Genomic DNA, 18,258 nt, shown 5'->3' on the forward strand with positions numbered 1-18,258 from the left:
CAAAGTCACCCCCTGTATTGCAGATAGCTCCCTTAGGAGGGTATTAAAATGGATCAAGCTTATTGGCTAGTCAATTGGCCATGATCTCATGAAAAAGAAAAGAGCAAAGGTAAAGAATACACATCATTTTATTTATATATTTTTGTAACGTTTTGATCTGAAGTCAGAAGAAGTGACAGGGTTAGACATTTGTCAACGTAAATGGGAGCATTTATTTCACTAATGACAGCATCAGAGGATCTTGGATAAAGATTGCAGTATTGGCAGTATCGGAGATCTGCCATACTTGATGCGGCGTCACCGTAGCCACGCCCTTACCTTTCCCGCCAGCCGTCACCAGCATTGATTACCCGATTAGACGCATTGATTCAATTGTTTGCTGAAGAAAACCCGCACCATCTGTACTGTCTGTAGCGACTTCTACAAGTGGCAGAAAGTTAACATAATTTGTCATGTTTTGCCTTGCACATGCACGGATTGTCCTTTTTAGCGCTTTTTGAAGGTGAAGGGTCAAAAGTGAAAGAAAAGCAACGATTCTACGTGCCAAACACTGACATTTGTGATTAGCCAATTCAAATTAAGGACACAGCTTGGTTCTTTGACTTTCATCAGGCCGTCTCTTAGCATCCTCCTACTGGACAGACCTGATAGACTCAATACACTGTGACCCTGTTGGAATGTCCTTGAAAAAGAAACTGAATCTGCTCCATCTTTACTCCCACTGCAGTTCCTCTGCAGAGATTAATGCAACTGAGGAAATCAAATTGTCATACATTCATTCTAATACCCACGGATGTGTTGCTCCAATTCATCCCTTACATTTCCATGTCTGCATGTCACGCCTATTTTCTTACTAGAAAAGCCATTTTGTTTTAACTTGCTCACGTGTTTTGTGTATATATTTGTTTGTTTGTCTGATTGAATGCAGGCTATTGTGGATACGGTAGATAACCTTCTGCGACCAGAGGCCTTGAAGTCCTGGCAGGACATGAACAGCACGGAACAGACACACGCAGCCACCATGTTACTAGATACCTTGGAGGAGGGGGCCTTTGTGCTCGCAGACAACCTCATGGAACCAGCCATTGTCAAAGTTCCTGCAGACAATATAAGTAAGCAAAACTAGATTTTGTGGTAAGGACATGACAAGTGCTCTGGATTGATGTGCGCTCAGTTAATTTGATTACTTCCAGCTCATTGAGAGAGTAACTCTAGTGACAGGAAAACAAAACCACCACATAAAAAAAAAAGACTCTGTTTTCATAATAAGCGTTTAAACCTCGAGGGAAGAGGAAAAAATAGTGCATATTAGGTTTAACGAGTCGCTTACTGACAAAATGATGAATATCAGACAATTAAGTAGACTGGATTCTTTGATTGCGTACACTTAGTTTATAAATGTACTTGTCTAGACCTTGTAACTCTATACATTAATGCGAACATTAGCCTGCTGTTGAGTCAGAACAAGCCCATTGTTTATCCACAGCCGCCTCCTCGCTTTCTTCGGCGTTTAGGCCTTATAAGGAAGGCTTCTCCTTTGTTTGCAGTGCTGGTTCATTGCTATTAGTGAGAACCTCACTCAGCTGTAATGATAATGTTGTCACCAACATTTTTATTCTGTAACAGAGAATTTGTGTTTCAGTTGCTGTGTCTGTGCCAACATTTCAGTTTTTGTAGTAATATCAGGAACAAAGCATGAGTGTTTGCCACTGACCTGACAAATAGTCTTCCCTGCTCCTTTAATCTTTCTCTTCTAACCTGTCCCCTGCTTCCCCTGTTCCCGGCAGTCCTGGATGTGTATGTGCTCAGCACGGATGGCCAGGTCCAGGATTTTAAATTTCCACAATCCAGCGAGGGTGGCATCTCAATCCAGCTGTCAGCCAACACCGTCAAGCTCAACAGCAGAAATGGTGAGCTTGTTTTAAACACACTCAGAGCAAAGGCAGAAACTAGGTCAAGACGGTTCTTCTTGCTCTAGCAGCAAAGGGATGCTGATTCTGATGTGTGAAGCTGGGGATTGTGAGTATGTGTTTGACATTTGCTCCCAGTCTTGTTTCTGTGAAAAGGTCTGCATTCGTGTCAGAGCTCGACAAAAGCGTTTGTCTCAGAAACCCCAAACTTGTGATTTTGGTTGAAGAATCACAAGTTGAACATTGAACTCATTATTGCAGTTCCTTTTAATTCTATATTAAAATAATTACATTATACCGGTAATATCGGTCTTATGTAATTGTTTTAGTCCTCGTTTGCTTTTCACACATTGTCCGAATTCATCTAGAGGCTTAATTCTTCACATTTCCTGATGCCTGTTCATACCTTTTGCTCTGCAGGAGTCGCCAAGCTGGTTTTTGTTCTCTACAAAAACCTGAGCCAGTTCCTCAGCGCAGAAAATGCCACCATCAAGATGGCCAACGAGGCTTACGGCCGCAACTCGTCTGTGGCTGTCAACTCCGACATCATTGCCGCCTCAATCAACAAGGAGTCCAGCCGTGTATTCATTAATGACCCAGTGATTTTCACCCTGAAGCACATTAATGTGAGTCTCCCTGCTGGAGTGAGTTGAGAAGTCATATTAAAAACACCAGGAGGGAACATCCAGAGTAGACGGAGATCTGCAATTTGAATTGTAAATGTCTAGCTAGGTCAGTCTGCAGTTTATTTAAGTCATTGAACATCAAATTAAAGGAGTCTTTAGAACCTAAGTGAATTCTTAATGAAAACTAATTCTTTAATCAACATCGGGATATAAATGATACCCATTTTCTTTTATAGTGGGGGAAATTAACTTCTAGATTAGGCATACAATCTAGGATGAAATTACTGGAGCACCAATTATCTTTAGTCTTTTAAAGTTGTCACTAGAGTTCCCAGAGGGCCGCGGTGACTCCATTCTTTATCGGAGAAAATTGTGCAGTTCCAAAGACATGCCGTCAAACAATTATGCCTCTTTGTTATTAATGCCTCGTATACCCAACTATGCTTCAGTTGATTTGGCGAGCATGTGCCAAATGAGATACAACATATGAATTGCTTCATAAGTGCTGTAAAGTGAAAAATCCTCATCCACGTCAGTGTGGAAAAATACTTTGTATGAGTGTGGGGGGACTGGGGTAAATGCCCTCTGTGTTCTACATGTGCTTCAATTTCAGGCAGTCAATTATTTTGACACTTAACCATATCTCTTGTTATCTGTAGATGGAGCACTACTTCAACTCCAATTGCTCCTTCTGGAATTACTCGGAGAGGAGCATGATGGGCTACTGGTCCACGCAAGGCTGCAAACTACTGGAATCCAATAAAACACACACAACTTGCTCGTGCAACCATCTCACCAACTTTGCCATCCTCATGGCGCACCGTGAAATCTCAGTATGTCAATTTTATATGAAAAGGCAGAACATGTCATCTTCTGCCTTTTCAAAGACACATTTCTCTCGTCTCACTCCCCCCCAGGGTAATGACATAGGGCACGAGCTGCTTCTGACCGTCATTACTCGAGTTGGGATCGTGGTGTCCCTTGTCTGCCTCGCCATCAGCATCTTCACATTCTGCTTCTTCCGGGGCCTGCAGAGCGATCGCAATACCATCCACAAGAATTTGTGCATCAACCTCTTCATTGCCGAGTTAATATTCCTAATTGGAATCGATATGACGGAACCCTCTGTAAGTTGGAGCGATTGTAAGCTATTGATTTTGGTTTTGATTCGTTCCAGTCCACTTTATTGCTCCTCGATCCCAGAACAAAACGACCCTTTCAGAGTGAAACAGACGAGACTTTAAGCATTTTTTCTTTCTAACCTTCTCTCTTTCACTGACATGACACGAGTTGGACAGCACCATTAATATAGATCACTAAGGGGCCATGCCTTCCTCTTGACAGGTATTTTTTTCCCCCTCCATCTCTTAAGGTGGTTGTCATGGGATACCCATACATTTTTTCATCGACATTTTCCTTCAAATCTCCTGAAGCACAAAACTATTTTATCCACACACAATTGTGAAGCAAACCAGCAGAGCCCTATAAATCTTAAATCTCTAGTCTTAAAAACTATGATCACTATTTGTGTATTTCATATTTAACCAAAATGCAAACCAGTTCAGAGTTTGATCCTTATTAGTGAATATTAATTTAAGTGTGATTAAGTGAGCAACAGCAGTAAATGGTATACCTTTTCACAGCACTGGCACCACTTGCCATTTTAAAATAATGTTGTACCTCTAGTTAACCTCAAAGCTCCCTAATTTAAGGACGAATGATTGCATTGTTTATTCTTGTTTTTAATTCAACAATCTTTATTCATCCATTTCATAGATCGGATGTGCCATCATCGCTGGGATCCTCCACTTCTTTTTCCTGGCTTCCTTCTCCTGGATGTGTCTCGAAGGGGTCCAGCTGTACCTTATGCTCGTGGAAGTGTTTGAGAGCGAATACTCACGGAAGAAGTATTATTACGTGTCTGGTTACCTTTTCCCAGCCATCGTTGTCGGCGTCTCTGCAGCAATCGACTGTAAGAGCTACGGGACTGAGAAGGCGTAAGTGCAGCTTTTTCAATGTTGTTCGAAATGCTGAGCAGGCGCACTGGATTCTATACTGTGTGGGATTACCTACCATCTCTGAACGCGTCATCTTTTGAATACCAATTAGCGTGTCTGTTATCACCTTATATGTTTATTTTGAGATTCAACTACACTTGAGATTCCACTGAAAACACTGAACTACCTTTGCCAGCGATGGTCAGCCGTTCAATTGTTTATGTCATTTGAAATTGGCTGACGGGCTCTGTGTTTTCTGGGGGCTGCAGCTGCATTAAAACCTTTCTGCTTAAAGACCCTCCTGTGACCTCTTGTTTGTAAATGCTCTCTTAAAGAGGATAGCACTGTGCACAAAAAGCCTTTCACATAGATTAATTGCCATATCTCAACTTAGTCTCAGCTATCAAGATGGGCTTCTCAGGGTCGTCGCTCAGTTTTTCTCAAGTATGATAATGTTCAACCTGTGAATAAAGCATAAAGCTAACATCTTTCAATGTAATTACTAATTGCAAATTTCACCAAGCAACAAAAATCTAGCTGCAGGAGCATTAAAAAAAGCTTTGGTAAAATAATCTGTAACGTGTTCTCCCCCAGAGCTGAAAGCAGTGTTTCTTCTCCCTAGGTGCTGGCTAAGTGTGGACAATCATTTCATATGGAGTTTTATAGGACCTGTCACCTTTATCATTATGGTAAGCGGTCTTATTTTTCTTCGAATACTCAGAATGAGAGATTAAGGATTGGACCGAGGGGTTGAGATGAAGGACAGAGATAGAGGAAATCAGATGGTTCAGCTGAAGAATAAATCAGACAGAGTTTTGCTCCTCAGTTTCCCCGGTGGTGACGGGTACATTTTTTGCCAAAGACAGATTTTCCAGGCATCAAATCTCCCCGCCTCTCACCACCTGACAGAGATTAGGATTTGATGGTTTACTGTAACCTCTCATTTACACAACGAACATGAAATCTCATGGATTAATAAATGGCCTTGAGGTGTCCTGCTTTTTTGCTTCTCCTGCATCAGCATCATTTTGCTTGTTTGTGTGTGTGTGAGTGCGTGCCTTAAGTAAATACCATATGTAGGCGAGAAGTAGAAAAGCAAAGGCACCTCTCTGTTTAGTCAGGGTGAAGGACATATAGCATATGATGATGGCATATGTCCCATTGAGACATGCAATTATTTACTGGTCATGACATTATTATCTCCCGCTCCATCAGAGAGGCTCAGACGAATGAGACATCCGGGAGTCTTGCCCCTTCCCCCACGCACGCACACACGCACACACACACACACACACACACACAGAATAGCAGGTGGTATTCTTCAGATATTTCCTGTCGGATCACCACACCATATATTGCTTTGCCCTACTGCACACCAAGGGATAGGGAAGCTATGCAAACTTCTCTTACTGCCGCACAGGGAGGACGAGTGGTATTTGTTCAGCGATAGATTCATTATCCAGCGCTTTATATCTGTAAATGCAGCGACCTCTGTTGAACATCAACCGACACAAACAACATATCGGAGAGAAGGGGCACTCGTGTCAAATACCAGTGAGTCTCTGCGCACCATGGGCGGCCGGCGAGGAGCTTCTCAAAGTGAAGATGTTGTACAGCTTTGTCTGCGTAATGGAATAAACTAGACAATGCTTGGCGAGGGCCCCACACACGCACACACACACACACACACACACACACACACACACACGCACACCAGTGTCACTAATCAGTTGTTGAATAATTGTGCAACACACGCACGTTGATGTTGCTGGACTCAGATCAGGTCATGCAAAAATTAAGAAATGCCTGCTATTTCCCTCAACGTGACAAGCATCTGGTGTCTCTTTTACCAAGAGATATTTATGGCAAGAATTTCCACACTTATGGATTCAGATATTTTTAAATCATTAAAAGTCATCCTGAATGGAAAACAAATGTTAGCAAAACTTCCAAGATCCATACTTACATAAAATGTCATCAAAATATGTTAAACATTTCAGACTATTTTGCCAACAAACAAGCAAATGACCTAAAGACAAATGGGCAGTGCAGCTTTTAAAAAATGGAAGCAGAAGTGTGTGGGAGGCCTGATGAGCATCTGTGTTGGATGTAATCGTCTTTCTTATGCAAAACAACGGAAGTAGGTGAAATCTGTTTCTTTTGTTTTTAGGATGAGTGAGCTTATAGTTGAGTTAAAGTTTACATTATATTCAAATAAACAAAGGGATGTCTGTATCTCAGGCTCTGATGATGGTTTCCTTTCCCTAAACTGAGTCCTCATTGTTTCCGATTGTACGTAGCTTCTTCTATGATTTGCATAAGGAAAATGTTCTGTGGTGAAAATGAAGATCATCATCCCCTATGGGTGATGACCGGAGAGGAAGAATCATGACCCTGTGAGGAGCTAGTGTATTGTAGCACAGCTTATATGTGGCAGGAATGAAGTTTCTCAACGCTGTGTTCAGGCACCGCAAAACTGCTCCTCTGATTCTGTGCAACAATTGACTCAGAAAGACAGGGTACTGTGGAAAGGGGCATCTCAGGGGAGCATGCTGGAGCAAGGTTTGTATACACCATCCGTGACCCTGGTTTCTCTACAAATTGGCTTTGTCCTTGTCAATGAATGAGAGAGAAAAGAGAAGAAAAGGCTCACGAGCAAGACAAAACGAGAGAAAACAGTGCTCCTTTGGCTCATGTATCTCCGCTCGCAGTGCAAGCAATGCTTGTGCCAAGTAACATTGGTTTTGACCCAGGGTGATACTTTTTTTTTCTCTCTCTCAGTTGTTTGCTTTACCTCCTCTCGCATTAGTTTTTTAAGGCCCTAAATTGTCACTGGAAACAAAGCTAGTGGCATTTGCATCCTTGTTCTTAGGCAGAGGCTGCCATGTCTCTGGGCACAGGGGGGCATTAGCTCAATGAAAAGGGAACATGGAAGTAATGAGTGGTGGTGGGGAAACATTAGTATGCTTGAGATAGCTTCAACATGAGGCCTCTTGGATCATGACACATTGCAAGCAGTTTTTATCATCTGGACAGCTCCATCTGCACCTTTAATATTTTATTCCCGGCAGTTCATGTAGAGTTCAGTGTGTACACACACACCCCACTTCAGAAAAAAAAAGCTTTCTCCTCGGTCCCAGTGCGGCAAGGTGCTTCTGCTTGGCTTGCTGTGATGATTCAGAGACGGAGAGACAGAATGAAGTATAGAGACGTGGCAGCTCAGCTCGGGAAAGGATGGGGGGGTGGGGTGGGGGGGAATCCCCCCAGGACGCACTGCAAAAGCATGTTGCAGGGGCGACCGTCTCCCTCTGTGTCTCATTGGATCCATGTCCGCACTGAAAGCTGTCTGAAAGGGGTTTTCAAGAATAATAAATAAATAAAAAACCTCCTGCACCGCCACCCACCACCCCCAACTCCTACATCTGACTCATGCAGGCAGCTAATAGAAATAATGGCTTGTAGCTGTGAAACAAAATATAGTTTCGGTGCCATCACTGACATAAAAGAATGTTCACGATCCAGTTGTTATTTTTTTTCCCCTCCAGTCACCCTTCTCTTTTATTGTGTGGGTTATTGTGAGCGGCACCGTGGGTTGATTGCATGTGGAGGAGTGATTTATTGATCAGACGCAATCTTTTGACAGAGGCGTACAATAGAACACACAGATTTTCTATTCAAGAGTTGAATGGCCACAGTCCAGCTCGAAAAGGTCATTCATCCGCTTCGTACTGGAAATCACTTTATTTGTCCTTTGCTGTGGCATTCTAAAGGCAACCTGCAAATACTGAAACACTTTGTTTTAATGTTTGTTGTAGATGCATATTTAGGTATTTTTGTTATTCATATGCCGGTAACACATCCTATGCATCCACTTTTCAGTTTGTTTTTCATTGATGTTTCTTGACTCGCAGTACACGCACACAGTTATGTGAGTCCATGCTCATGCTGTGTCAAAGACTGCTTTAGCCCCAGAATAAATGTATTTGAAGCAAGATGATTTGGGGCATCGCCTCACTGCCCCATCCAGCCTTTGTGTTTCTAAATCAATGTATTGATTTTTAAGGTACCTTGGAAACATGACACATAGCAGTTTTGTCTCAATGTGATATACGCCACTGGCTCCCATTCAATGTAATACAAGTAAACACCATCTCCCTCTCAATCCCTCCCTTCATCTGTCTGCACAGAAAAATCAAACAAAATACACTGCGTTCCTTCAAGCATTTGAGGCTGGTTGTACCTTATAATATTTCAACAACTGCATAAAATGCTATGCAGTTGTTTTGTCAAGAAGGTCTCTTATTTCTCTTTCTACCTTTTATTCCCTTCTGACTTTGTCAGACTGCTGCTGTGTGGATGTTTTTTTTCCACAGTAATGGATATTAATGTATTTCCATCCTCTTATTGATATAGAATGACACTAAATTTGGCGCCAGTCGGCCCCGCCTGAGCCTGTGGAACGATAGATGTTTATTGGATTAGTCTTTGGACATGTAGGGAACTGAAGGCTCTCCTCTTTTAATACTAGACAAATTAACAGTTTTTGTTTTCTTTTTTTTCTGTCTGCTGTATCTTGAGTCATTCATTTTCATGTATTAACACTCCCATTACTCTGTTTTGACAGCTCAATCTCATCTTCCTGGTCATCACAATGTACAAAATGGTGAAGCACTCCACCACCCTGAAACCAGACTCTAGCCGACTGGAGAATATTAAGTAAGTAAAGGGGCATGTGCTGAAGCTGCATTCTCCTGCTTATCAGCAATATAACACTGATGCGGTTCTCCCACTACCCCAGGAAAAATAAATGTCTGTTTTATCTTGAGGTCATGTTTTTATTTTTAACTTAATCTTTCATGGGAAATGTTAAACTCCTGCACCTCCATGCCTGATTTCAGTGCTGGACAAGAAACTGAAATTCTAACATGAGGATTTATTTTCTTTTTCCTGCCAGTTTTTGAAATTATTCAGATCACAGAGGACGTCTTCATTATGGTGACTCAGTTAGACATTTTTTTTCAATGAAACTCTTGGCACGACTTTCCTGTCATGATGATGAGACAGACTTTATCATCTTTTCATCCACGGTTGTTTCATTCCAAGCCACTGGCCGCAGAGTTACTCTGGCATGAGTCAGATCACTCTAAGGCCGCGACTTTACTGCGTACCGTTGGCTCGGCTAAGGTGGGGCGTGCCGTAACAGCTACCATGTGTGTTTGCCGCTGGAATAAGTTAAACCATTTTTATAGATCCCAGAAAAGAAGGAATTTTTTTCTTCTCGACACGACCGCCACCACTCGACCACCACCCCACCCCGCCATCTTCATTCGTTTCAGGCTTTTCGAGTTGCCTCGGAATTTATGACGTGTTCGTCATGGCAAACGAGAGCAATGTTTTCTGAGGCACTAATTGTTTTGTTTTTTTGCCCCCCTGCAAAAACAATATTGATGTCTGTTTTCTGCAGTCTGGATTTCTCGACCGCTGCTATTCGCGGTTATTTGGTTTTGTCGCTTACGTAGCCCCGTGTCAGTTTGCTCCATTGCATAACAACGTCTGCAGAGGAGAGGCAGTGCTGCAATTTTCATTCAGAGTTTGTTATTTTTAATTTATTCTTAATGAATGTTTGAAACATGGGAATACTGTGGTAAAACTGTAATCAGGAACGGGAAGGAGTGGCTAATTTAGACTTCTTCTGCGTGTCATCCACAACCGAATGCATGTATGGTGGCATATTAGGAGAGTGTTGTGCATATGTACCGGTACTTGGAAATTGATTCTCTTAACATTTATTTCATTACAGCAATACATTGTATGTCAGTAACTCATTCCTTGAAGTCCTTTTACGTGTTTGTTGTGCCAAAGTTTGTTCTGTAATTAAGTTTAGCTCCTGTGTCATTGCATGTAAAAGCAAAGTTAACACACACCCTCTCCTTTCTCTCCTATAATTCTTCTTCTCTCACTGTTCTGTGATCCACACCAGTAATTATCACGTTTGCGATGGATACTATAATACAGATTTGCCTGGGTAAGCTTTCACCATACACCGGACAATTTTTACCCACACATTGCAATGGCAGATATGTTTTTTTTTTTTTAAATTATGCAGAATTATTTAATGGAAACATTTACAGCAAAATAACTCCCAGTTTTGATGCTTCATTTCATTGCTGCTTGTGATTTCCCTCTGATCAAAGATGAAGATTTCCAGCACAAATGCCAACTAACTCCTCCTCTCATGCGCACTGATCTAATTGTGTTTCTCTTTTCCTGCTTGTCATGCTCACTAGCTATGAAGATAATAAACGGTTTATCAAGTAAGGACATGTTGCGCAGAAGCCCATTCTTCAGCCTGTAGTTTATTTTATCTCCTCCTTTCTTTGTTTTGTTCTTTTTCTGTCTTACTTTCTTGGTTGTTTGTCTCATTTGACTCTCCTCGTCCCACCATATTTGTGATTGTTCACTTCTACCATGTCGACCCTCCTGAAATCCAGCATTGTTGTGTGTTTGAGTGGTGAACTATTACCAGTGCTGGTGTCTGAAGGCTCCACAGGACCTTCACACACGAGGCAGGGGAGTCTCTTTTTTCCCTTGAACTCTTTCCACATGTAGCAGTCCTGATAACACACTCAATAGATACATATAAAGTACATGATATCGTTGGGATTAACTTATTATTGGATATCCTGCGGTCTGTGAATGTGGTTTTCTGTATTTCGTAATATTAAAAGTTATTTAATATTAAATCAAGGATTTTCTTCCCTCTTCATTGTTTGATGCCAGGAACGGCATTCATGTTTGGGTTTCGTGTATACGCGTGGATAGGAGCTTTGTTAGGATGACATGGTTTACAGGTTTTTGTTTGCTATTCTTTGTTTTTTATGGTGATTGTAGATCGCGTTTGTTATCCTCTCAGATCACTGAATGCCTCTCATGCTGCATTTGTCTTTTTCTTCTGTTTTTATTTTTGCTGTCACTCAGATCCTGGGTCATGGGCGCTTTCGCTTTGCTCTGTCTGCTGGGTCTCACCTGGTCCTTCGGTCTCTTCTTCATCAATGAGGCCTCAATCGTCATGGCGTACCTCTTCACCATATTTAACACCTTTCAAGGGATGTTTATCTTCATCTTTCACTGCCTGCTCCAGAAAAAAGTAAGTTTGTTGGCAACCACAGAGCTCAAAGACAGCAATTTTTCATTCAAGGTGAAATGCTCCTGAATATAAATGGACCTCTGTAGCAGCATGAACAATTCACAGCACACCATGCACTGATATGAAGAGCAAACACTGCTTGCATCTAGATCCTGGCCATTCAACAAATATGCAAACGCTGGGTTGTTTACTTATTCAGGTACGCAAAGAATACAGCAAGTGTTTCCGGCACACGTACTGCTGTGGCGGGCTGCCGACAGAGAACTCGCATGGTTCTGCAAAGACTTCCACCACACGGACCAGCGCTCGTTACTCCTCTGGTACACAGGTAGACCAGCAGCGCCGTACAATACCTGTAAAATACGGAGCGACACATTGCTTCCTACACAGGGGCTCATCTACAGCTCATTTACATTAATTTACACCACAGTGTAAGCAATTGCTCATGAGAATCCACTTTCATCATGAGCCTATTGGCATGGCAACAGAAAACATCATTTTAGTTTCAGAGGCAGATGAAGCGACACAAACATTTTGCCACATTTTACCAGCATCTTCTGCTGTACTGCATGAATACCTTTCTTTTGTTTTGCTCCCGCCAGAACTCGCTTTTATCTTTTTTCTCACTAACATCACATGCACAAGAAATAGGAAGACGCTGTTCAAAGAGCATTGCAAGCGTGATTTACTATGTGCAAACTGGAATATGCACCAAAATAACTAAAAACATTAGCTTGATCCCTTTCTTATTAAAGGATAGTATGCCTTATTAAACAATACCTTAGATGTACTGGGCTTACAGAGAAACAGCCCCATGCAATATTGGTTGGGGTGGCAGGAGTGATATAGCCGGTAGTGAAATGTGCATAAAATGAATGAAAGTGAAAGGTGAGCGAGTTCGTTTCAATGATTGTCCCTTGTTCACGTGACAGAGTCGTATCAGGAGAATGTGGAATGACACCGTAAGAAAGCAATCTGAGTCCTCCTTTATCTCAGGTGACATCAACAGCACCTCCACCCTTAACCAAGGTCAGTTCGCACCTCATTTCTCTCTAATGCACACCTATGCACACATTTCATCATCCAGCTAAAAATAACTACTTCAGGTTCAAATAATTCCACTGCCACAGACAATCCTACTCCAGTAATCGTAATGAAAGACAAAGCAGTCCAGTATGAAATGGGAGAGAAAAAAGATCTAGGTCTCTATAGTCTCGTCACTCTATTCTGCTAGCGAAGGATTACAACAATCCGTCCTCAAATACTGTGCGCTGCTGTTCTGGCCAGTAACGTCACTCTCAAATTGGGTCAAAGCTTGGGGAACGTTTTTATTTAAGAGCTGGCTGTCTAAAGTTCACACTCGGGCTTGAAGGAATCATGGACAAAACTTAAATAGGAGTTTAGGGTTGCAACACAGGGACACCATTTGTTCCCTGGCCCTGACCTCTGTTACTTTACAGGGGCATTTATGAGGAAGAGAGGGGGAAGAGCTCATTTATTATTTAACTTGTGCACACATATGATAAGGAGATGATGTTCAACTTTAGTTGACCTGGAGTGAAATGGCTTTACAAGAAAGGAAGAGAAAAGTGAGTTTACAAGATAGTTTCACTGCCTCTGATTCCTCCTCCTCTGTCTCCTGCCACTGCCGCTCTTTGCCCTCACATTCTCTTTTGCTGTCAATACCAACATTGCACCTACGGCTTTGAAGCACGTTTTGACCTGCTAATAAATCAGTTCCAACATAGAACAGGACTTTTTTCCTGCAGTGCTATTTCCTGAGATGTTAATGTAAAGGTTGAATATTGATCACTCTGGGGTGTCGTAGCCAAGTTACCCTGTAGGGCCGGTGCACTAAAGCAGGGCTGTTTCTCCTGGAAGCACTTCCCTGTCATTAAAAACATCCCTGGAGAGTTCCCAACATGACAGATGGCATTTAACACAGCTAATAAATGGCAGTGGAAGTACCTCAGTTCTTTAAACCACATTGCAAGAAAAAAAGAATTTGGAAGGCAATGGCCAAATTTAAGTGTATACAAAGAGTTTAATTTCCAAAATGAAGGATTTTGGTATTTTTCTCAGGGAGATATTATGTATGCACTTGATTCTTGCAATTAAACATTTCCCAATCAGGGAAAGGCAGGGTGCTGTTTGGTTGTAAAAAAAAAAAAAAAAAGAATTGGCTGTAATTAATAAACAAATTGGCAATGACTTATGATAAACACTGATGACCGTATGAAATAATGAGCTCAGTTCGTTGAAAATTGGTTCATAAACTAACAGGTTATTAATGATCTAAAAAATGTGAGGAAGGCCTTCTTATGCTGCATATTTTCAACACATCCAGACGTAGCTGATTGATTGTGTCGTTCTGTGAGCCTTTCAAATTTTCTTCTGCATCCTCAACATCAAAATGACAGAGACACATTTAAAAATATGTATACTTTGAATATAAATACTTTTTTTTTCTTTGAAACTTTGAATCACTGTCGGCTGTGCCAAGCTCATCTGATCCTCTTCTGTGTTGCGGCTCCAGGAATGTCCGGGAATTATCTACTAACAAATCCTCTTCTTCGACCACAAGGCACTAACAACCCTTATAACACCTTACTGGCTGAGACAGTCGTGTGTAACAACCCCGCAGCTCCAGTGTTTAACTCGCCAGGTGTGCTTGCTTAATACTTTCAAACTACATTCAAGCTTTTCTTCTTTTCTCCTGTCTTTGTGCCCCTCTTTGTCTCTCCAGTTCAGTATACAGCAGGCCAAGTGAAAAGCACGATGTTCTGCAGTATCGCCTTTCCATCTGAATCATTGTCTCCCAAATACTTCATACAGTACATACATTAACTGTGTGTGTGTGTCTGGGTGTGTATCGCAAACACACAGCATATATTACTTGGGTGCCTGTGTGTGGAATGTGGACATGCTTTCATGCAGTACACGCGTGTTTTGTAGCCCTTTTCATTCCACCCTCCTCCGCGTCGTCATGTTTCATGTGGTCTGAACGTGACATAATGATTAAGGCGAAGAGAGCGCACAAGAGCCGCCTTGAGAAAATGCAAACAGTGGTGCGGACCTGAAAACGAGACAGTGTGATTAAGAATTTTCTTTTTCCTCCTGAATATGATTTGGTATTTTTGTGTATTCAGTTAGAAGCCCTCTCTTTCAAATACATAATAAAATTACCTCAGGTCTATTCAATGCAACATTTGCATGACATTTCCTTTGAGCTGATGTATTTGTTTTGAATAATAATACACCACATTACATTAAAGTCACCCTGTTAAGACTGTGCTGCAATACGTGTGCTGTCCTGTTTTGAAACTGAAATGGCACCTTTTGTCATGTTTTGTGCTTCTCCCTTGTGCTTCCCTCTAGTGACCTACAGAGAGACAAGTATGGGAGTAAAACTTAACTTTGCCTATCAAATGTAAATGTTTTTCAGCATGCTTATTTAAACCGACCCAAACCTTGGCACAATCACTGATTTACTTTAGGCCATTAACACGCCCAGTGAGCAAGTGGTTCACAAAACTGTCCACTCAAATTTTACTCAAGTAATTTGAAGTAAACATCAGGATCTGACAGCTTTAAAATGTAAATGCCCGTTACTCTGCTTCTCTCTCTTGCTTAAATTGTGGTTACACCCACTAACTGGCAGAATTTATTCAGTAGGTTACTTTTATTGCTGCTTTATTTATATTATATGTGGCAGTCGGCAGTCTTGTTGACCTGCAGTATTCCCCTCATTCTTTTCCCAACATCACCTGTTTGGACACTTAATTGTTTCCATGCCAGCATAAATACATGGATGTCATGGCAGTAGCTGTTTTAATTTTCTATTTCACCTCTTTCATGACTTTCATCATTGATCTAATTTCTAATGTACTTTAAAAAAAAAAGAAAAACGGTACTTTCAACATGCCTCCAACAATCACAACTCCCCTTTTTGGACAAACCTTGCTGTGAAATTTCCCATTTGTCTTCATCACATTTTTTTTTTTACATCTGTTAGTCACAGCAGAGCACATTTTCTTTTCTTTATCTCCTGGCTAAATCAAGACACAAATTAATATGAATCCATTTTGCTGCTCTTTTCCATGACCTCCATGCTTTGAGAAATTCCTAACATGACTCCATCTGACCTCTGCAATGGCTGTGTTTTCTTGAGCTGTCCTGCTAGTGGCCAGAGTCTCACTGGGAACTGTCATTGATGACGGATGCCAAGCGATAGGCCGTGGGCAAGCTCTGACCTTTGCCAGAGTTGGGTACACAAGCTACCCACGACTAGGCAGAGAGTGTACCAACAAAAAAACTAATTATTTAAATGAAAGTAGCTGTTGGCATTTTAATTCTTAAAAGCTATTTATTGCTTGTTTATTGCATTTGTTGAACCCTTGCTCTTGCTAATTTGCAGTGATGACTTTTCCTTTGCGTTTTGTTGCCCTGTTGAGTGATTCTTCTTCATGTTACAATAAATCATTTTACTTTCTTTTGTACATCAGCTGCTCTTAGACCAGATAGCCTGAGCAGACAGACATGATGTGAGTTGTCTAAAGTGAGTCTTTTCACCTGCTATGTGTGGTGACGGTGGAGTGCTGCTTGTGGGCTCCCCTTGTAGTGAGAACAAAGATGGCTGTCCCATATTAATACATGACTACTTCCCCTTTCTGTCTCTGTCATCTTGTCCCATCTCTGTCCGTATACTCCCCCCTGGCACATTCAAACTATTAGTTGCTAGAAAACCTGTTAAGTGTCGTAGCTTGCCAGTTTGTGGCTTCATATTTGTGGACATCCACTCTTGCCCGGTGTGTTGTGATGGTGATTACTGTTGGAATTAAACTTTTAATGTTGTTTGGGATCGCTTCCATTGCTTTGTCACTTCTGTGGCAGACTAAATTACACGGTGCTCTGCTTATTGCAAGGCAACTTTCAAATGGGAAGGTCAACATGTATACGTGAGAAAGTAAAATGATTTCTCATTGCAAGTAGTGCATGCTCACATAACGTATGTCAAGGATTGTGCATTACAAACCGATTTAGCATGGCTTAATTTGACTCGTCTTTTATGTGAAACTGCATCCTAAACAGCATTAAACTTTCATTATCTATAGTTCGTACGTGTTGACTAATGTAAATTCCCCTCACGTGTTTCTCTCTTTCCAGGGCATTCACTGAGCAATGCGATGAGGGATACAAGTGCAATGGATACTCTACCGCTAAATGGTAACTTTAACAATAGCTATTCACTTCGCAATGGGGACTTTGGCGACAGTGTGCAGGCAATAGACTGCGGCCTCAGTATGGATGATGCTGCCTTTGAGAAAATGATAATCTCCGAGCTAGTACACAACAACCTGCGTGCCTGTAACAAAAGCCACCAACAGCAACAGCAGCAGCAGCAGCACCCGAGTTTACACCATCCACCCCACCACCAGCAGCCCCCACAGTACCACCATCACCACCATGCGGAGCGGGCTCCGCCTACGGTGACGGTGGTAGGCGGCAGCAGCAGTGAAGACGACGCTATTGTCGCTGACGCATCGTCTTTAGTGCACGTGGGTGGCACAGTGGGGCTTCAGCTGCACCATCAGCAGGAGCTGGAGGCGCCGCTCATCCCCCAGCGGACTCACTCGCTTCTGTATGCACCCCAGAAGAAGGTGAAGACCGATGGGGGAGTTGAGACCTTTGTCAGTGAGCTGACGCCCACCAACGCTGACGATAGTCCGCAGTCCCCAAACAGAGACTCTTTGTACACTAGTATGCCTAATCTGAGAGACTCGCCATTCCCTGAAAGCAGCCCTGAAGTGGCGGAAGATTTGTCCCCCTCGAAGAGGAGCGAGAATGAGGATGTTTACTACAAAAGCATGCCCAATCTAGGGTCTGGGCATCAGCTCCAAGCCTATTACCAGATAGGCCGAGGGAGCAGTGATGGTTACATTATTCCTATCGCCACAGAGGGCTGCATCCCCGAAGGAGATGTACGAGAAGGACAGATGCAGTTAGTGACAAGTCTTTAAATGTATTTAAGTCATCTCCAATCGTCTCTGTGCCCTTTTACAGCCCTGACTTTTTGGAGGACACACTAGTGAGGGGAAGTGTTTGTTTTATTTTTTAATTGAGACGAGAACCCCGGTCATTCACGCTATAGCCATTTACAAACCCTTCTCTCGATGCACCTCCACCTCCCTAAACATGCCTCTCTTTTCCCCTTCCCCTTCGACCAACGGACTCGGTGCACAGCGATGGCAGTGCAAAGTTTCAGTGAAACTGTACATAAAATACAGAGTTGAATTTCAAATTTAAAAGACAAGCCAACTATGTATTTAAATGTGCTGCTGCTGTTGAATTATTGAGAAAAATTTAAGATATCAAAATGTAAAAAAAACAAAAAAAGACCAAAAAAATGGATTGGTTCCTTGAAATCAGACGTTTCCCACTTTAAAGGTTGTACATACACTCCCCAACCTCCTTGTTGAAGCCTGTTTTTTATTGTAAACAAAACACAATCCCTGGACCAGGACTTGGACTCCGTTTGTAAAATGTTCCTGATCAGACTAGTAGAAAAGGACTATGAT

General features: G+C 42.0%; 1 protein-coding gene across 1 annotated transcript in view; it reads left to right on the forward strand.

Annotated features, from left to right (window-relative positions):
- Window positions 1-17,700, forward strand: part of LOC137914783 (adhesion G protein-coupled receptor L2-like) — a 63,900-nt gene extending 46,200 nt beyond the window's left edge. The window contains exons 11-26 of the mRNA XM_068758278.1: window positions 929-1,112; window positions 1,788-1,910; window positions 2,331-2,536; window positions 3,196-3,369; window positions 3,454-3,663; window positions 4,313-4,533; window positions 5,156-5,222; window positions 9,158-9,249; window positions 10,514-10,558; window positions 10,821-10,847; window positions 11,512-11,680; window positions 11,880-12,035; window positions 12,613-12,709; window positions 14,217-14,345; window positions 15,059-15,076; window positions 16,847-17,700. Coding sequence (XP_068614379.1) covers window positions 929-1,112; window positions 1,788-1,910; window positions 2,331-2,536; window positions 3,196-3,369; window positions 3,454-3,663; window positions 4,313-4,533; window positions 5,156-5,222; window positions 9,158-9,249; window positions 10,514-10,558; window positions 10,821-10,847; window positions 11,512-11,680; window positions 11,880-12,035; window positions 12,613-12,709; window positions 14,217-14,345; window positions 15,059-15,076; window positions 16,847-17,700 — 2,772 coding nt within the window. The remainder of the gene's footprint in view (window positions 1-928; window positions 1,113-1,787; window positions 1,911-2,330; window positions 2,537-3,195; window positions 3,370-3,453; window positions 3,664-4,312; window positions 4,534-5,155; window positions 5,223-9,157; window positions 9,250-10,513; window positions 10,559-10,820; window positions 10,848-11,511; window positions 11,681-11,879; window positions 12,036-12,612; window positions 12,710-14,216; window positions 14,346-15,058; window positions 15,077-16,846) is intronic.
- Window positions 17,701-18,258: the final 558 nt, after the last annotated feature.

This window comes from Brachionichthys hirsutus, unplaced genomic scaffold (assembly GCF_040956055.1).
Source record: "Brachionichthys hirsutus isolate HB-005 unplaced genomic scaffold, CSIRO-AGI_Bhir_v1 contig_469, whole genome shotgun sequence".
Taxonomy (NCBI): domain Eukaryota; kingdom Metazoa; phylum Chordata; class Actinopteri; order Lophiiformes; family Brachionichthyidae; genus Brachionichthys; species Brachionichthys hirsutus.